At 37.5% G+C, this 21,138-nt stretch overlaps 2 protein-coding genes across 2 annotated transcripts in view; both read right to left on the reverse strand.

Annotated features, from left to right (window-relative positions):
- Window positions 1-424: 424 nt before the first annotated feature.
- LOC306843121 (uncharacterized protein) lies at window positions 425-9,628 on the reverse strand. The gene is made up of 4 exons (XM_079374407.1): window positions 9,490-9,628; window positions 5,707-6,261; window positions 3,891-4,133; window positions 425-3,071 (listed from the first exon to the last, which is right to left on the reverse strand). The coding sequence occupies exons 2-4, from the start codon at window positions 6,254-6,256 to the stop codon at window positions 2,356-2,358; spliced, it is 1,509 nt and encodes a 502-aa protein (XP_079230533.1). The 5' UTR covers window positions 6,257-6,261; window positions 9,490-9,628; the 3' UTR covers window positions 425-2,355.
- A 1,660-nt stretch (window positions 9,629-11,288) lies between these two features.
- The window catches only part of LOC306843117 (protein phosphatase 1 regulatory subunit 37-like), a 41,993-nt gene continuing 32,143 nt past the window's right edge, over window positions 11,289-21,138 (reverse strand). The window contains exons 8-14 of the mRNA XM_079374403.1: window positions 20,030-20,185; window positions 19,812-19,924; window positions 16,851-16,992; window positions 16,538-16,704; window positions 14,465-15,746; window positions 12,974-13,075; window positions 11,289-12,864 (exon numbers count right to left, since the gene is read on the reverse strand). Coding sequence (XP_079230529.1) covers window positions 12,987-13,075; window positions 14,465-15,746; window positions 16,538-16,704; window positions 16,851-16,992; window positions 19,812-19,924; window positions 20,030-20,185 — 1,949 coding nt within the window. The 3' untranslated portion in view covers window positions 11,289-12,864; window positions 12,974-12,986. The remainder of the gene's footprint in view (window positions 12,865-12,973; window positions 13,076-14,464; window positions 15,747-16,537; window positions 16,705-16,850; window positions 16,993-19,811; window positions 19,925-20,029; window positions 20,186-21,138) is intronic.

A 21,138-nucleotide genomic window follows, 5' to 3' on the forward strand; every position in this document is an offset into this window, starting at 1 on the left:
TAAAGTTAATGCATGTGTTTTAAATACAGTTTATTAGTATAAGAAGGCCTCTGAGGTGTATTGCATTTTGTTTGCTCAGTGTTTCAAACTTCACAACAGTATACATTTTTCAATACTTTCTTCCTGGAATTCATTTTAAAGGCACATTTTATGTTCATAAAGGCATTTCTTATATAAAATGCATGCCATCCATTTATCCAAAATACAAACATGATGAAATAGAATATATTTAAACATGCATTATAAAATAAATATTAATAAAAAATTATTCTCAGGGGCATTTCGTCCATACATTTGAACTCTGTAAAGCATGTACAGTAATACTCACAAAAAACATCTTGAAATTTAACAGTTTTTTTAAAGACAATTAAAAAAATAATAGTAATAATAAAACACTGCCCAAACTAAGAAAAATATGCAATTTGGTGCAGATGCTGATATTTATTTGGACAAAACGATATGAAATTCTGATGAAATTTTAGTCATCACTCTCAAAACATAATGCAATGCAATGCAGTGATGATTGAGAGATGAACAAATAAACGCTCCTTGTTACTCACATTTGAACATGATTTTGCTATAAAACAACAAAAAAAAGTCTGGATAATCAAGTAAACCTAAGCTGTTTCAGTCCAGTAAGTGTTGATCTTAAAATATAAAAGTTATTATGCTTACTTCATAAAAATCAATAAAGATTTGACAGCAAAAAAGACACATAAAGCACTAGATGAAGGTGGACGCTTGTACAAATAAACTCCATTTAACTGCTAAAAAACTGAATTAGATGACAGAAGGCATGCAGGAGATAGTGTGCAGACTGTACTCTCATTGCTTCTGCTCTGAATAAATCAGTGTTCTCCCTTGGGTTTTTTGCATATATAAACATGCATTGCTGGAATCTCTGTCATGTACAGTACTTACAGTGCTGTCAGCAGTGCTGGGAATAATGCATTACAAGTAACGTGAGTTACATACTCATTACTTTTTCATTTTTTTTTACTAGGAGATATCTGAGTTACTTTGTCAAATAAGTTGTATTTCCAACTGGGATAATATACCTGAGTACATTATATAGATATATATTCTATTCTATTGATACCCGAGATTTCAAGTTGGGCAAGACATAAACTTTAAATATGGTGGAGGAGAGAAAACATAGCAGTATACTGTGAAGTTTTACTCGTTTTTCTCACAACATCTACACTGCTTTCTTCTGCCACTACAGTCATGTATATTTCCGTATATAAATAACCATTTAATGCATACTGTATGTATTGAACACAGCAAATTTATTTGGTTTCTATTTGGATGATGGATTCTATTATTGATTGAAATCATGTTACATGTGCGACCAAGCGCAAGTTTTTCATTTTTTGAGGTTTAAATATGCAAAGGATGCATTATTTAATGAAATATGCACTAATTTGCAATGATTTCTACAAAAATCTAAATATTGGATGAAGTCAGTTTCAAAATTCTTAATTCAGAAAGTACAGACAGAAAAGAATATATTTTCACAATTCTGGGGGGAATAAAATGTTGTATACAAAAAAGGAAATTATATACGAACAAATCCTTTCATAAAAAATTACAGGATCCAGACAGGAATAAAAATGTAAGGTTTGGTGTGTGCAAGTGCAACTGAAGTGGAGATTTATGGCTCAGTGAAGGAGAAAAAAAACTCTATATAAAAAAAAAAACATGTATTGTAATGGAAATATTGACAAATAGATAAAGTGTTATTAAAAAAAACTAAAATAAAACACCCAACAGTGCCTTTTGGGTGGGTTTTTTTCCCACTAGTCTGAGAAAAAGAAAAGGACTTTATGAAAAACCAAAAAGCCAAAACTCAAACTTGACAGGTGCATGAAAAAACAGTGTTTTTCAAGAATCACACGTGTCCCTGGAGCACAAAACCAGTCTTAAGTCGCTGGGGTATATTTGTAGCAATAACCAAAAATACATTGTATGGGTCAAAATTATACATTTTTCTTTTATGCCAAAAATCATTAGGATATTAAGTAAAGATCATGCTCCATGAAGATATTTTGTAAATTTCCAACCATAAATAAATCTAAACTTAATTTTTGATTAGTAATATGCATTGCTAAGAACTTCATTTGAACAACTTTAAAGGGGATTTTCTCAATATTTAGATTTTTTTGCTCCCTCAGATTCCAGATTTTCAAATAGTTGTATCTCAGACAAATATTGTCCGATCATAACAAACCATACATCAATGGAAAGCTTGATGTATAAATCTCAATTTCAAAAAATTTACCCTTATGACTGGTTTTGTGCACCAGGGTCACATATCAACTTGTGGAAAATGTGCATCCTAACCCCTTTAAATCATCACAGGTACGTGTTCTCAATAACCACATCTCTAATCTGATCAACACTGTGTGGCGCTGGAGAGCAGGATTCCTCCTCCTGGACACAAACAGGACTCTCTGTCTTGGGACAGCTGGTTTCTTCCACTTGAGGGGAGCAGCAGAGCTTCTCCTCACACTCCTGCCCACAGCGCAACCTGCAGGTCGAGCCGCCACGGGCCGCGGCTTCGCTCCGGATGAACTCCGGCTGCACGGTGCAGTGCTTGATGCCGAAAGCGTTCAGCACTGCTGTGATCCTCCCCATCAGATCCGCACACTGCACTGCGTTCATCCCGGCCGGACAGTGAACGTGCAGCGAGGCCACCACCAGCGCCTCCGACAGCTGCCACACATGCAGCTCGTGAACCGACAGCACACCTGGGACTCCAGCGAGCCTCAGCCGCACCTGAGCGACAGAGAGATGCAGCGGCGTCGCCTGCAGCACCAGCAGCCCGTAGCGCCGCAGCCTCGGCAGGGCCGTGGAGAACAAAACCAGCACACAGACTGAGGAAAAACCTGCGTCCAGATAGACCAGGAGGTGACAGTCGGAGTGAAGCCGATGGCAGTGCGCTGCAGACAGCAGGAGAACCAGACCATTACTCAAAATCAGGACTGAACTCAGAAGATCCTGGATCACACTGATCATGGATCCCAGCTGCTGCCGTCTGAACCCGGATCTTCCAGGAGCACACTGGGAAACTGTCGGGTTACAAATTAACAAATTATATATGTGGCATGTTGAGATTTAGGGATCATAGTACATCTGGTAACACTTTATTTTAGGGTCTCTTAACTAGTTGTTATTAGCATGCATATTACTAGAATATTAGCCATTTATTATAGTAATTAAGCACATGTTAATGCCTTATTCTACATCCCTAATCCTAACTAATACCTAAACTTAACAACTACCTTACTAATTATTAATAAGCAGCAAATTAGGAGTTTGAGGGAAGAGTCGTAGTTAATAGTGAATAACTGTTCCCTATTCTAAAGTGTTACTGAACATCTCTATACATATACTCGTCAAAAGTTTGAAATAATTATATTTTTTAATGCTTTTGATAGAAGTTTCTTCTGCTTATCAATGCTTCATTTTTTATAAAAAATACAGTTAAAAATAGTAAGACTGTGAAATATTATTACAATTTAAAATAGCTGTTTTCCATTATAAACTGTAATTTATTTCTGTTATCAAAGCTGTATTTTCAGCATCATTACTCCAGTCTTCATGATCACGTGATCTTCATGATCTTAAAATGAAAATATTGTGCAGCACAACAGTTTTCAACATTGATAATAATCAGAAATGTTTCTTAAATCAGTATATTATTATGATTTCTGAAGATCATGTGACACTGAAGACTAATGATGCTGAAAATACAGCTGCAGATCACAGAAATACATTAGAGACATATTCACAGAGCACAACACAGCTATTTTACATTTGAATAATATTTCATAATATTACAGTTTTTACTGTATTTTTGTATCGTCTTTAAATGAACATGCTCTCACCGGTGAGCTCGGTGCAGGTGGAGTGACGTCGTTCTTCTGGACGTTGCTCTGAATGCTGAATGATTTCCTGAGAACTTCCACCAATCCTGGAAATGGACATTTGAGCGTGACTGGACTGAACTGGATCAGAGATGCTGGGATTTGTTAGCTCAGCAGAGCCGTCCTGACAGCCTTGATCTGGATCCAGAACACTAGATGCTTCCGGGTTGCAGAACATCAGTGCGTCATCCTGGAGAGCACCTCCTACAACACAATGATCATCAAGATCCTCTGCAGCAGATGCTTAAAGGATAAGTCCACTTCCAGAGTTACAGAGTACAAACTTACTCACCCCCATGTCATCCAGGATGTTCATGTCTTTCTTTCTTCAGTCACAAAGAAATTAAGTTTCTTCCAGGACTTTTCTCCATATAGTGGACTTCAATGGCGACCAACGATTTTAACGTCAAAATGCAGTTTCAGTGCAGCTTCAAAGAGCTCTACATTAGACTTTTTAAGCACAAATGCTTAGCTTGCTCTAGCTCTGCGATGCGTGTCTTTATTATCTGATGTTGGAAAGTTCACACGTGATGCAGGCGAAGCACCGACCCAGTGTTTATAAAGCGAACATGCAGAAAAAGGAAACGGCCCTTTACAAAAAAGGTACAACAACGATGTCCCATGATTTTAAAGTTGGAGGAGAAAAGGAGTTTTTAACCGAAGTACAAAGACCTTTCCAACAGGATTACGTTCTGTGTGAAGACGTGCATCGCAGAGCTAGAGCAAGCCAAGCATTTGTGCTTAAAAAGTGTATAAATATGATTTGTTTTCGGAAAATGAACAATCGTTTCATTAGATAAGGCCCTTATTCCTCGGCTGGGATCATGTAGAGCTCTTTGAAGCTGCACTGAAACTGAATTTTGATGTTCAAATCGCTGGCCACCATTGAAGTCCACTATATGGAGAAAAGTCCTGGAATGTTTTCTTCAAAAAACTTCATTTATTTGCGACTGAAGAAAGAAAGACATGAACATCTTGGATGACATGGGGGTCGTGAGTACATTATCATTACATTTTTACTCTGGAAGTAAACTTATTCTTTAACATTACTGTTCATAGTAAACTACAGAGGCCACAGAATACGAATTCATCATACTGAAGAGGAAAGTGTCCATTGAAGTATATTATCATTACCTAATGGAAATGGTTATTTGCTCATTTCCATCAAAAACAAACAAACAAACAAACAAACAAACAAACACACTTTTTCAAAGGTATTTTTTTGCATTCATTTTTCCCCATAGGGATTTTGAGAGAGAACGAACTACAATCCCAAGAGGCATTGTGAACAACATAATCAGATTAAAAACAATGGAGAAATACAACTATTCATTTAAATATGCTGATTAGACACGTTACGTTTATTGCAAAATATGCCTATTTAGACAAGAATTTAGTCCCAGTCCTCTGACTGTTGGAGATTTCTGTGCAGCATCATGGGTAATGTAGTTTTTCACCAGGAAGTCCTTCGCTGAATAGAATTATTTTAAAAAATAAGTTGAAATAATGCAAACGGATGGCTTCAGCAAAGCATATATCATTGACTAACAAACTAATTGCTCACAGTATGTCTGTCTTTCATGGTGTGGAGTGCATTGTTCAAAATCAATTCCCTTAAGGAGGAAATGAATGAGTTTTAACTTCAGGTACCCAGCTGTTGCACTCCAAATTTGTTAAACAACAATTTTATCTGTATATTATCTTCAAGCTGAATGGCTCGACTGACCAATCAGAAACAAGTATTCCACACATAATAGATGGTTCTGTTCAAACACACCTTTGCGTTCTGATGTAGAATGAGGGTCATTTCGCATCAGACTCTTACTGATCCCATCAGCAGCTTCATCAATCCCTCTGCTGCTGCTTCTTCTCCAGGACAATACAAGTACATTGAATATCAGACTCGTTCCTCCAACCACAATGGACAGGAGTGGGTGTTGAATGGGTTCTGGCTGGACAAGATGTGTGAGAATCTCCAGACTAATGGAGACACACTGAGATGCCATGAGCAGAGCTGAGATCAGGATGCCGAAGGGTTTGAGACGCATCCTTCTGTAGTCCTCAGCATACGGTGGACTCGGACCTCCTGTAGAAGAGAGGTTTGGATGGGATGGGCCGGCAGCCGTGGAGGTATCAGGTGAGCAGGGAGAATTAGAATAATGCTTTATTGCAGATAGAGCCAGATTTATGAAAACATAGAGCGTATGGAAGCTGTCCACCGCGATGAGGAGAGATCTGCAAATTTGGCCGACCACAATCTCAAAGACCAGAAAGCCCAAGGTTAAGACCAGCACGCACATGTGAGAAGAGCCGTATATCCTCGCCATCGCACCTGCACAATAACAAGCAATGGTATATTTTAAAGTCACTGTTAAATCCAGGAGTGTCTGTAAAATTTCTTCACTGGTGCATTCTCTTTTGACACTGAATTTTGAGAAGATTGCGAAATGTAAACTCCGAATTCCAAGAAAATGGAATAATTGCGAGATTTAAACTCAGAATTCAGAGGGAAAAAGGCACAATTGAGAGAGGAATTCTGAGAAGAAATTGCAAAATGTAAACTAAAAAAAAAAAAAGTCAAAATGTAAACGGAAAAAAATCAGAATTACAATAAAAAGAGTCAAACTTGTAATTTTGTAATTTAGAGGGAAAAAAGTCAGAACTGCAAGACGTAAACTCAGAATTCTTAAAAAAAGTACAAAGTCCAAAGAAATAAAGTCAGAATTGCAAAATGTAAACTTAAAAAAAAAAAAAAAAAAAGTGAGAGTAAAAATCGTGTAAACTTGTAAACTTTTAACTTGATTTGTAAAGAGGGGGGAAAAATCAAAATTACAAAAAGTAAAGATTCCAAATGTGTTTCTTGGTGTGATGCATGAAATCTCAAGTTAAATGTTTCAAAAGCTAAAGAAATGTGTATTGAGTTTAGGAAAGAGTCCTCAACGATTATTAAAGGGTAGAAGAGTATAAATACCTTGGAGTTGTTGTAGATCACAAATTGAGGTGGGATAAATGTACTGACACTGTGAGAAAAAAGGGTCAGCAAAGACTATTACCTTAGGAAGATGGTGTCGTTTAGTGTAATCCCTCCATTGTTAAAGGTGTTGTATAACTCTTTATTGAAAGTGTATTGACCTTTTGTATTATTTGCTGGTTCGGGAATGTTACGGTGGAACAAAAGAGTGTGTTCAGGAACATTTTAAGTACTGCGAGTCAATTACTGGTATCCCTGTGATGGGTTTACAACAAATTCATCAGACTAGATGTCTTGGTAAAGCTATGAAAATTATATCTGATAATAGGTACCCACTGCATAATGAGTTTGAGCTTTTGCCTTCAGGTAGAAGATTTAAAATACTGGTGTTGTTTTAAATAGGGGAAACAATCTTTTATATCACAGGCAGTGACATTTATGTGTGTTTCTTCTTCTTCGCCCCTTCTCTAAATGAGCAGGTCTCATTCAGTGTTGTTTTATTTTATTTTTATAAGTACTGTGAAATTTATGTTGTTTTGTCTTTGTGAGAAACCTCACTGAAACTAAATTTCCCCAAGGGGATGAATAAAGTTACTACTACTAGAGGAAAGAAGGCAGAACTGCAAGATGTAAACTCAGAATTCCTCTCACAATTCTGACTTTTTTTTTTTTTTTAATTCTGAGAAGGAATTGCAAAATATAAACTCAAAAAAAAAAAAAAAATCTTAATCGTGACAAAAAACTTGTAAACTTGATTTGTAAAGGGAAAAAGTCAAAATCACAAGATGCAAACTCAGAACTGCAATAAAAAAAATTAAAAATTCAGAACAACTCTGAGCATTTTTTATTTTCTTACTCTGAATTCAATTTAAACTGAAAATGCAGAAAAAAACAGCATTGTGAGATATAATATCAGAATTTAGAGAAAAAAAGATAAGAAAAAAAGGTTAAATTGCTAGATGTAAACTCAGAATTTGGACTTTTTTTATTTATTTATTTCAAATTCAGAGGAAGACCTAACTGAGAATTTTCCAAGAAAATAAACCCGAAATTCCGAGGAGGGGGGAAATATAAACTTTCAATTCTGAGAAAAAATTTAAGGAAAAAATAAAAGTCAGAATTGAGTGATATGAACTCGCAATTCAAACTTGGTTTTCTTCACAATTGCAAGAGAATGTAATAAATTGGGCTCTTAGATTAGATTGATAGAGATTCATTCACAAATCTGATTCTAAACAAATGATTAAAACACAAATGACTTGATTATGAAATATTATCAGTGAACGTAACTCATGATGATCTCCACCATCACAAGGATTTTTCAGGTTAAATCACCCTGGTTCAGTCAAACGTACAGAAGGAAGAATGTGTTTATTTCTCTGGTGTGAATGTGGAGGGGTTTGCTGTAGAGAGTCGAGCTGAATACTAAGTGTCAAAGATGAGGCTCGGTTGCCATGACCTCTATCAGGACTTCAGCGCATTCAGACTGTACGGATCACCGGAACGCTCTTCTGGAGACGCTCCAACCTGAACTACAATACAAACCCTGGACTGCATGGAGAAAAACACACTAAAGCAGCAAGAGACGGTACAACAGCTAATGTAGCTTTAATTATTATGTGCTTATAGCCTGGAATGGATGGAGAGACGGTAAAGCCTTTACGCTGGATTAAACAGGTATTAACACTTATATTAACTGCCACTAATAAGCTGCTGGATTTATTCAGTGCTGAACAGAGCAGGAGGTTCACATACATCAAAAATATACGAGTAAGGTTTGTGACATTGTTGTTATGGCAATTAAACACATGCTTAATTGCCCTCACATCTATACTTTAATTTTTTGCTGATTTCAATAATATGACCCTGGACCACAAAACCAGTCATAAGGGTCATTTTCTTTTAATTGAGATTTATATATCATCTGAAAGCTGAATAAATATGCTTGGGTGCAAAAAAAATAAATATTGAGAAAATGAAGCGCAAGGCATATTACTAATCAAAAATAAAGTTTTGATATATTTACGATAGGAAATTTGCTAAATATCTTTATGTAACATGATCTTTACTTTATTTCCTAATGATTTTTTGGCATAAAAGAAAAATGGATAATTTTGAGCCATACAGTGTATTGTTGGCTGTTGCTACAAATATACCCCAGCGACTGAAGACTGCTTTTGTGCTCCAGAGTCACATATTGTTATAATTTCTTACTAGATAGATAGACACAATCACTTATAATAATAATAATGCAATGAAAATCAACAATTATGAAAATATAATATTAAATATAATAATCTACATCAAGGCTCAAAACTTTTTCCTATAGTATTTTAATTTTTACAACTTGTTTGAAGTTAAAATAATTCCGGGGGAAAAAAGTGTGACAATTGCAAGATGCAAACTCAGCATTCTGAGAACAAAAAAGTCAAAACTGGGATATATTAAAAAAAAATAAAATAAAATGAGTATTCTGAGGGAAAAGTCATATCTTCCACGTATTTGTGCAGTTAAAATAACGCTATATTGTAAAACCACAACATTTCTCACTCAAGCTGGTGTATAAATCAAGAATATACATTTTTTTACCTGTTTAGGACGTCCTGAGCGCTACAGGAGGGTCTTCAGAGCAGCATGAGATGAAAGAGTGAGCGACCGGTCATGTGAGGATCTTCTGAAGGAGCGCAGCAGCTCACCTCACATTCTCACGGCCTGCATTCACAGCTCCAACTGATATGCAGGAAAAAATGTCCACGAAGGGAATTCACATGAAAGGCTGTGGCTCGGTTTAACTCTCTCTGCGCCTGAGGGAATCCTCACACAGCTCTGACAGAGAACACAAGGCTAACACGTCACATTGAGTTTGACGAGCGAGAGGCTCTTTAAAGCACTAAACCAACAGCAGGCCACAATCAAAACACTGCGACGGACCTAAAAACACGCTTCACATTTAACATTTACCCGGCAAGTTGTGAAGTTGATCAGTAATTGTGGAAAATGACTGCAATACTCTGATCTTAATGACTAACAGGAGGCAATGTACAAGTTCTGTTCGGTCCTGCTTTGAGCAACAAAAGCTGACTTTTAAAGAACAGTGGATGAAGAACAAATATCGGAGACTACACTGAAATAAAATTGAATGTAGGATTTTCTCAGAAATGAAATTTCACTAAGAATAGTAACTGCAATTTAACTTTTTTCATACTTTATTTTAAGGACCGATTCTCACTATTACTAGCACACATATTGGCTGTTTATTAGTTGTGTTATTGTGAATGACCATATTTTAGGTCCCTTAACCTCTACCCATACCTAAAATTAACAACTACCTTACTAAATATTAATAAGCAGCAAATTAGGAGTTTGAGACAAAAGTTGTAATTAACAGCTAGTATTGTGAGAATTTGACCTTACAAGAAAGTAAATAGTATTTTCTTGAAAAACCAATAATCTATTTTATACACAGCTTTGAAAACATTTATAGTGTATATCTATAATTATTATTATTTTTTTTAAAGGAACAATGCTGCAACTGCTAGTAAATGTCACAAATAATTACAAAGAGACTGCAAGAATTACACTGAATTAATTGAGGAATTTTAACACGAACAGCCTGTCTATCTATGGTCTACACATCTGAGGTCTCTCTGTTCTCATGTAAGAGCGAGTCCCTGAGGATTACATGGAAATTCCATCAAAGTAGATTTATAATAATAAGCTCCAACAGTCAAATACCTTGAAAATCCCACCCAATATACCAAATACTGCATGACTGAATGGCTTTAACATAATGAAGAAACGATGATTTAAAATATGTCCCAGAAGCTCAGTATAATTGTAAGAGATGTAGCAGAAGGGTGTGTTGTTGTGGTCAGGGTTTGAACAGAAGCCTGGTAATCTCAAACAGATTGCTCTCCTGCGGCAGGGCCGTTTGATAGTGTTTGCATACATCTGAGGGTGTGTAACATACCAGACCACCTGAAGCACCGCTTGCTTTCATGCAAACCAGGGGCTTCCACCTGTGCAAACAACAAAGATCCTCAACACTTCATTATCTAACATTATGGTTTTAAAAATGGTTCACTTTAACCTCAAATTAAATGACATTCATTTTTCTATTTTCTAAAACCGTAGGCCTAAATTTACTCATATTCTGAGAGTTAAAGGGAATTTTCTTCATAGTTTTCATTAGAAAAAAAAAAAAAAAAACTAGAATAACTAGAACGTCTTGCACATTCAAGCTCAAAAGGGTTTCATCCACTCTTAAGTTAAAAAAATAAGGCAGGTAAAGTCACTTTTTAAATAATTCATGCTGAATGGTATAAAAAAAACTATGTCAAGTATAAATCCTAAGAAAGCTGTTTTATAAAAAGCACACATGCTGTTTTTGTCATTACATGCATTTATTTGAGAGGGAAAAGTCATACACATCTCTTTGTGTTTACCAGTACAGTTTGATTAATTTAACAGGTAATTTTAAAAATTACTAAAAATAAAGCATTACAAACATCGGGTTGGGGGGCAGCACAGAAGTGTTGGTTTCGAAGTCAAAGACAATCTGGATGTAGAGGCAAAGCTTCTCTGAAGCCTGGCAGATAGACGCCAGAGTCGACATCAACCAGACGCTAAAGAGAGAGAGAGAGAGAAACTGAAAAGCACCAACCACAGAGGCTGGAAAGGTGGAAAGTACTACACTGATCAGCTCAAGCCTCGCTTCTCGTTTGCCCTAGAATCACACGTTTGTCTGACGACGGCGACTTCTCTCGAGGTAAAGTGTAGTCTCTAGTGTCTCCAGCGGCAGTAGCTTCACACAAGCGTAGTGTTTTCTTCATGAAGTCTTGTGCTCTGCCTCGTTTCACGCCCGATTTACATTATATACTCTCCCAGAGCTCCAGCCCTATTTATATAAATCAATCCACAGAGCCCCGCCCCTTTCCCAAACCCCCACCAATCAAAATAGGAAAACTTTAAACTTAATATTTGCTCTTTATAGAATCTGAAAATATACACCAAAGAGGGAAATCCCACAACAACAGCTTAAAAAAAAGATGGGGAACATGAAGAGAAAAAAAAAAAAAATCACAACAGACTCGGGTTGTTTAAAATAAATACAAACTGATTCAGCCAAGCAGCCAGAATAAAGAGGTTTAAAGGCAAACGTGTCTTGTCCTGTCTTCGGATGGGTACGTACGGTGACAGGGTTTTACCGATGGAAGACAGAATGAGTGTTTGAGATAGTAAGAGAGAGTGAAAATGGTACAGCTCGTTCATTCGTCGATGTCCGAATCATTCAGATGACTCGCTAAATTGTTCCACGTAGGTTTCAGAGGCTTTCAGAAGTGCTGGTTGATGAAGGGAACCTGGTGAGATCTCAGATCAGAAGTGGGTGTTTTGACCGATTCCTGAGTAGCAGGAACCAACGGAATGCAGATCTCAAGTCTTATATTGTATTAACGAGACACTAATAATGACAAACACACAGAGACTCGCAACGATGCTCTTGCGAAACAACGTCTGCCCACTTGACCATATCGGATAGCCAAAACCAATGAAATGTCTTTGCATGTTCCAGCCGGTTAGTCTCTGTCCTGCATTACAACCTCCAGTCCACCAGGGGGCGGCGGAGAGCAGCACTGCTGTGAGGCGCCACAGTCGACAGCGTAACGGCGAGGAACAGAAGAAGGTTGGCGGTTAGCGAGTGCGTGTGTGTTTCTCCGCATGTGCGTCTTTGGTAACTGTGAGAACATACAACTTTACAGCAAATGTTTGAATCGCAGAGGGGTTTTCCTAATTTCAATCAAAGTTGGACACTGGAGGGAAGATGAGTCCTCTGTGTTCTGATGCAACGATTGGAAAATTAGTGGAAAAGACATGAGAAAGACTGAAAGAGACCCGAGGAATATGAGCGGATGCCGTGTGGCGAGAACAAACCGGCCCTTCTGATTCACTCTGCATGTGTGGATCCTGAGAAGAGACAAAGACGGGTTAACTCAACCTACCAGACTTACTTAAAAGCACATTAAGTTATTATTCCAGGAATTCCTTCATAAACATGGGAATTTCCTTGCATTACCTTGGTTACAGCATTACGGTGCATCTCTGCTGGTGTCCAGACTGGCATCAAGGAGAAGCTCCTCTAAATCCTGCCCACAGCTCAGCTCTGCTGTCACGCTCACTGAAACACACACACACAATCATTTTCTGCATAGTCTCAGAAAGACTCACAAACTCAGGTGTTATCGGTTTGAATTGGCTTGACGAATCTTTAACTAAATTAGCATTTCTGAATAAAAATTATGAGCTAGTTCATGAATCACTCGGAGAGACTCACAAATTCAGGCATTATTAGTTTGAATCAGCCTGATGAATCTTCAAATGAACAAACTTATTATTATAGCAGATCAATCACAGCGCTTGCGGTCCGTGTAGAACTGATGTGCTTTTAAGGTTGAGTATATACTGTATTCTATATACAGTACCAGTCTAAAGTTTGGACACACGAATGGGAAATGTGTCCAATCTTTTGACTGGTACTCTACTATAATATAAACACAAAGAATATCGGCTGAAATATCGATATCAGACTTTTTTTTAAACCTCCATAATATCGGTATCGGGCCCAAAAACACATATCGGTCAGGGCATCGGGCTCTAATAAATCAAATATGCAATTTTATTTTACATTTGATTACTTTATTCAATTTCTGTACCTAAAAACTAGTGTTAGACCTACCTTAAAAACCTGAAAAGCACAGTTTATTTTATTGGAATCTTTGCTCTGTTGTATTTATTTGTGCTGTTGCTTGTAATTAGATTATTTGTTCTTATTTTCTTCATTTTTATTTGACAATATGGTATTTTTTTCCCTAAACATAGCACATACTGAACCGTACAGAAACAGTGACTGTAAAAACGTGATATAAACAGAATTGTGAGTAACTTGAACCGTTACATCCCTAGAGAAAATATCTGCCGAGAGGATTATCGGTGCCCCCCTGCCCACCCTTCAAGAACTGTCTACATCCAGAATGAGGAGAAGGGCTCAGAAAATCACTCTGGATCCCTCACATCCAAGCCATCCCCTTTTTGAACTTTTGCCATCTGGCCGGCGCTACAGAGCCCCAAATACCAGGACAGCCAGGCACAAGAACAGTTTCTTTCCCCAGGCAATCCACCTTACGAACAGTTAAATGTTCCCCCCATTGTGCAATAAAATGTGCAATAACCTTATATTTATTTGTTACCGCCTACACCCTAGTACATCTAACTCTATTCTATCATCTATAGCACAACTGTACATTAAATTTATTTTATTTTTCAAATTATTTTTGTATTTATATTTACATGTGTGTATTTTTAATTCTCATCATATTTTTTTATTGGCTCTGTGTACTGGAAGCTTGTGCTTGACAATAAAGCTCTTTCTGTCTGATAGTCACATCAGAATTGGTGTGAACAGGTTTTAGGAACAATGTAAATGTAATTTAATCCAAATAAATGTAAATGTGCTCCAATATTGTGGAATGATGCAGTGGAAAATCAGTGGTAATCCAGCGTAACTCACCATGCTCCATAATGCAGCTGGCTGGTTTGGGTCCCTCGAGTTCAAGCAGGTGAAAGGCAAATTCTGGCTTCAGTCCGTTGGGCAGCGCTAGTCCCGTACACACAGCGGGATGACCTTCAGCTTCTTCTGTGGAGACCTGGTCAGGAGATCCCGTCTGAGCACTGCAGTCTTTCTCATCGAGGGGTTCGTGATCTCTCGTGACCTCCTGCAGCAGAGAGGCCTGTTGCTGCTCATTAGACTGCACTTGTTTTTCTCCGTTAGCACCTGGCTGAACCTCCCGCAGCTGTTTGGCTTTTGGCTTTAGCGTCTCATCTCGGGATTGTCCTGAAACTGACGGCTCTGTTTGGGTGTGCTCCGTGTGAGAACAGAAGTTCTGTTCCTTCTCGCTTACATTTTGTAATGTTTCTGTGTTTGCATTTACAGTCAACTGCTGCTGATCGGCAAGGACGGTGTCCTTCTGGCGTTCAAATGGCGTAGCAGGTTCCTGTGCGATTTCTGATGGTGAAGTTTGAGACTCCTTCACTTTCTCCTGCTTATCCGCAAGTGAAGAGGCGTTGAGCGGTTGAACAGGTGCTGGTGTTGTTTCTGCACGTGATGTTGACGTGCGGAGCTCAGATGCTGTTTGGTTAGATGGTGCATCTAAAGGTGCTTTTATATTAGTTTGTGTGGATGTTTGGCTCTCCGCCACCCTCTCGCTGATGCCTTTCGCCAATGCAGTCATCTGTTGCTGCTCCGGAGGGCTTTCCACACGGGTTACCATAAAGATTTTGTGTCCTCTGCCGGGACTAGACACTGAAAAGCAGCGACCAGGAGATGCTGGGGCTCCGGGGACAGTGCTGGCTTCAGTCACTGTTATTCCCGCTGGAGACTCTGGTGGAGGAGGCGTCGAGGCCACGGCCTTACAGGCGCTTATTGCAGGAATCAGTATGGGAGGTGTGATGTTTGCAGAAGCTTCTGGCTCCTCAGCTGTGTCCTCATCCTCAGTGTCAGAGTCAGAGTCGTCTTGTAGTGTCGGTTTTTGATCTTTGACCTCTTGGCTGTCAGATACACTGCCCTCATCGGTTGCATCTCCCTGACCTGCGGTGTTTTCTTCCTCGATTTTCTCAGCAGATGCATCTTCATCCCCCTGTGTTTGGTCCTCCGTGGCGATTTCGGCCATTGAAAAAGACTGCCTCATCTTTTGCTCCGTCTCCTCCTTCTCTTTGGCCAGGATGAAGTTCTTCTTGCAGCCGTTCTGAATGTCTGCCAGCAGGGCGCGCTGTGTCTCAATGAAACTCTTCACCTGTGAGAAAAAAATAGACAGTGCGGTTATGCAATAAAAAGGTCATAGATTCATGTAATGAACACTGTGGTATATAATTAAGTGTAGTTACTGAAAAAATATATGTATATCTATATATACAGTATGGGTTAAACATTTTCAAATGTTTCTGAAATAATTCTCTTCTGCTCACCAAGGCTGCATTTATTTGATCAATAATGCAGAAATATTACGATTTAAAATAGCTGTAAAAACAGATGTGAACATATAGCAAAATCTAATTTATTTCTGTGATCAAAGCTGAATTTTCAGCATCATTTCTCCAGTCTTCAGTGTCACATGAAATCATTGTAATATGCTGCTCAAGATACATTTCTGATTATGATCCGTGTTGAAAACAGCTTCATATTTTTGTGGAAAGTTATACATTTAATTCTTTAGGATTCGTCAAAGAACAGAAAGTTCAAAAGAACAGCATGTATCTTAAAAACATTTAAATATATGAAGGCTTCAATGAGCATTTCTGATTTTAAACTCTTTAACTTAATATATCTAATGTTATTTTTGCGATTTAAGTTTAAATCAGACACTCCATTAAAAAGGTCTTATCTGTCCTAACACTTTCACGCACGTTGTATGTTGTGAGATCAAGAAGGATCATTAAACTAATCTAATGACAATGCAAAGTAACGTCCGAATAAAAACCATGTTGTGACCTGTTAGTGTTGCAGCAGTAGAATGAACGTAAATACATGCAGTTTGAACTTATATGAAGCGAAACCCTTTCCCCTTCCCATTTAACAAACACTCACCGTCTCTTTCTTGGGCTCTCGGTCCAGGTCGAGTCGGAGCAGTGATGTGTTGACTTTAAAGGCGAGCGTGAGAGCCATGAGGCCTCCGGTTTTAATTTCATTCTCCCGCATGTCCAGCCGGATGAGCCTCGGACTATCAGCGATGAATTCTGCGATAGCCACCGCTCCTATCATACGAACAAACACACCGGTCATCTACACATTCACACACGCTTAACATAATCAGAGCTCGAAAATTCCACATCATCTGCATTAGAAGAAACAAATGCATTGTTTATATGACAGTAACTTCACATTTGGCTCCAGACCTCACCTTCACAAGAGAGTTTGGTGGAGGCCAGACCCAGTCTGAGGATGGACCGGTTTGCTATGAGTCCGTCTTTTAGTTTGTGCACTCCTTCGTTCCCCACTGCGTTATGACCAAGGTTCAGTGTTTCCAAACTTTGAGTGAAAGGCTACAGCAACAGAGAGCAAACGAGATGGATCGGTAAAAGCAGAGAGAGGTGGAAGAAGAAACTGAAAGTGGATTAACTCTGCAGTGTGAGATTTTATGATTATTTTACGAAGGCATCTAATAGTCTTCTGCTGTGAAGTGTGTGAATACAGGCTCAGATACTGCTTTAAAATCATGTAGCCTGTTCTGAGGACCAGCAGGGACTTCAGTGCACAAGGCTGTGAGAATGCGTGTGTGTGTGTTTTGTCCTTAATTAACAAAAAGACGGCAGGGCCCACATAAACACAAGCGGTACATGGTCAGCAGCTGGCAGACCTCTCAATCTACTCAATGAGCATCTGACTGAATGGGGCCGAGCTCATCTCTTTCTCATGTGTTTGGGGTGGATTTGCTCTATTATGGCTCATTATACAATGAGGCATAAGAGGCTAGTGTTTTGTTTACTACGGTCTTTTGAAAGAAGTCTCTTAAGCTCATCAAGGCTGCATTTTTTTATTTAAACAGTAAAAACAGTAATATTGTGAAATATTATTTAAATATAAAATAGCTGTTTTCTATGTGAATATCTGTTAATGTAATTTATTCCTGTGATGTAAAGCTGTATTTTCAGCATCATTACTCCGGTTTTCAGTCACATGTTTCTTCAGAAATTATTGTAATATGCTGATTTGCTGCTCAAGAAACATTTCTGATTATTATCAATGTTGAAAACAGTTGTGCTGCCCAACATTTTTGTGTAAACGATGATATTATTATACTTTTGTTCAGTTAATACTTTAATCCAGCAAGGATGCATTAACTTGATCAACTGTGGCAGTAAACACATTTATAATGTTCCAAAGATTTCTATTTCGAGTTTAAACGCCTATGCAAGTGTAAATGTTCACAATAAAAGATTTTAAGTCAAAATAATGCTTATTATGAACCAAATGTTACATTTTCTTCTGCCCTGTTGGTTGATTTCTGCATTTTATTTCACCAATAACTTTTATGATACAGATGCAGAGACATGCACCTGATATTATAGGTTTATCTAACTTGCAGCACTATTTACAACAGTACAAATATTACTATTGCAGCAAAACCCTCACTAAACTAGAGCTGACACGATTATTCAACAACAAAAAAAATCAAAATCAACATTGTTAAAAATAGTTTGTAAATGTGTTAGTATAGTCTATAATAATAATTAGACAAATTTGCCAGAGTAGTCGATTAATCATCCAAATAATTAGTTACTTATTAAAAATAATTGAGATACAGCCCTATCATGAACTAGATATTGTACAGTCAATTGTCATTAAAATATACTGATCAATACATTGATTAATAGTTAATCAATCAGATAATTAATCAGACATATTCAAATTCAATAGTTACTTATTCAGGAGTGCCTCAGGGGTGTGTGAGTTCACCTTTTCTTTTTACTTTGCATACAGATGATTGTAAATCTGACCGTGTAAACTCATACATACTGAAGTTCTCGGATGACGCAGTGTAATTGTCTTTATTGGGGAGTGAAGATGATCTTAGCATGCATCAGTATTGTACAGATAGATTAGTGGAGTGGTGTGAGAGGAATTAAATTGTTATAAATGAAAAGACGACAAAATAAATTATCTTTGGACTTCCAGACAACATGTATCAAACAAGAGTGACTAAAAACACTAGGTTAGGTGTTAGGCTAACCATGATTTGTAATAGCACTTGCATGTTGTTGCTCTTTTGTTGGTTTTGATTGCTTCTAATGTCCTCATTTGTAAGTCGCTTTGGATAAAAGTGTCTGCTACATCACTAAATGTATACACTGCTTGAAATAGTGTCTGCTCTGCATATAAATACTTGGGTGTCTATGTGGACGCTGCTTTATCATGGAGTGCACATACAGAGTATGTTTGTTGTAAAGTACAACAGCTATTTATTTTCTCAGGAGACTAAGGTCTTTTGGAGCAAACAAACAGATTTGCTCATGTTTTTTTCAATCGGTAATACAGTGTTGTACAATATGGAATATGTGCTTGGTATAGCTGTCTCTCTGGCGAGATTCTGAGGAATGGAAGGTACTTAAGCATTTTGCATTGTAGATGGATGTGTACCAATGTGTATTTTTGTGTGTATGTATTGTATTGTGTAAAGCGTACTGCTGTGAATTAATGTTAGACAGTAAATGCTACGGGATGCGAGACAATTTTTGGAAGAAATTCCAACAATAAAGTGAAAATTGAAATTGTATTGAATTAATAGTTAATACAACATTGCTACTATTTTTGTCTTACTAAATGATCATTTTATTTTCAAGCATTTAATTATATTTATGTTACACAGTACACAGCTATTTTACAATTTCTGTTACATCTTGCGTGTATTTACTTCAGTAATAACAGTTCATTATGCATAATAAAACCTAATGTCGTTAATTAATATTACCTAGTACTTAATCGCATAATTACACTAACAACAACACCTAAAATAAAGTGTAACCCCTATTTCTTAATAGAGCGAGGCAAGGCAAACACACACCTTATGAGGTGCAAGTTGAAGGAAAAACTATATGAATCAGTTAAGAGGAGAACAACTGCACACTCACTTTTGGCTAGTAGCCTTTTTCAAGGTAACCCCTATTTATTTGAGGTTTACACACTTGTTACAAACAAATGTGTGTCAAATAGTTGGTGTGAATAGGTTTGGGACAAAATCCATTGGCGATCCGCTTTGCTATGTTGTGTTGCTCTTGGTTTGAATAAGCCCTAAAGATGTGGATTTGCTCATGGAAACTTTTGTGACACAGTTGAGTGTGTGTGTGTGTATGTGTGTGTTTACCAAAGCGGCGGCCAGGTATCCCATGCCATTGTGTGTGAGCTGGTTGTTCCAGAGCACCATAGTGACCAAACCCTTCCTCTGCTCCTTCAGACCCTCACATATATACGCCAACCCTGAGGACACGAGCAAAAGCAAATACAGAGGGTTGAACGACAAGTACAGGCGTTACTGAAGCAGGAGACCAATAACCAAGATACGGAGGAGATCTGAGGTCAGACCTGAGTCCAGTATGTGATTGTTTCTCAGGTCCAGAATCTGGATGTTGTAGTTGAACTTCAGCAGATTCCCCAACTGAGCCGAGTCCTGCAGACCGTTCAGCTTGTTTTCGGCCAAATACAGCTCTCTGAGGTTCATATTCATCTTCAGTGCTGTGGCTGAATACACGCATGAAATAAACAGTCTTTTAACTGCTTCATTCGCCTTTCATTTTGGGAAATGGTTAACATTGCAGTAACTGATGCATGAATTTTTAATGCCTCTGCTTGCATGCCTTCTGTCATCTGATTGCTAGTTTTTACTTTATCAAGTAAAAGGCCTTTTAGAATAATTGCACAAACGTCCACCTTCAGCTTGTGCTTAACATGTCTATTGTTAACTTAACTTTTTATTACAGTATAGTAATGTTACTCACTCACTGGACTGAAGCAACTTAGGTTTACTTGATTATCAATTGATCATCGTTTACAAAAATCAGTAAGTCTCAAATATTATCATTCTTTTGAGGAACGTTAATTTGTTAATCTCTCAATCATTACTGTATTGCATAGCATTATATGTTTTGATCATCAAACTAAGCATTTAAATCTCATCTTACTAAGACATTATTGGAGATATAGAGATGACTGATATTTATATTTAAAAATATCTCATTGGTTTACATTACAAGCATCGGAATTAAGAATTTCATTATATAAACATCAGCATCTGCACCAGATTGCATATTTGTGCTAGTTTCTGAATAACTGAGCTGTTTTTACTCCATATTCTCACTATATCAGACTATACGAGCTATAAAAGCCTAATGCATAAAACATGATATTCAACAGAAAAACTCACTTTTTCTGAAGAAAAAAAAAAAAAAAAAATATGAATATGTAAGTCCTAAGAGGACATGGATTCTTTTTTTTCTTGTTATCACGACTTAATTAGCTCGTGATCTCAACATAAGTTTTTTTTTTTTTTTACAATGATCGTTTGATTTTTAAAACAATGTGTCATGAGTCTACTGTTGCTATAGTAACGAATGCAAATTAGATGCGCATATGATCGACAGATCGCAGAGAACTATTCTAAAATCTTTTAGCGCTACTTGGATTCAACTCACTTT

This window comes from Barbus barbus, assembly GCF_936440315.1.
Source record: "Barbus barbus genome assembly, chromosome: 23".
NCBI lineage: Eukaryota > Metazoa > Chordata > Actinopteri > Cypriniformes > Cyprinidae > Barbus > Barbus barbus.

Excerpts from the sequence above, each read along its gene's own strand:
- LOC306843121 (XM_079374407.1), bottom strand. The coding sequence starts at position 6,256 with ATGGCGAGGATATACGGCTCTTCTCACATGTGCGTGCTGGTCTTAACC. Across the intron at positions 4,134-5,706 it reads TTCTACATCAGAACGCAAAG|GAGGTGCTCTCCAGGATGAC; the intron begins GTGTGTTTGAAC and ends ATTGTGTTGTAG. Across the intron at positions 3,072-3,890 it reads CACCTGCACCGAGCTCACCG|TTTCCCAGTGTGCTCCTGGA; the intron begins GTGAGAGCATGT and ends GTAACCCGACAG.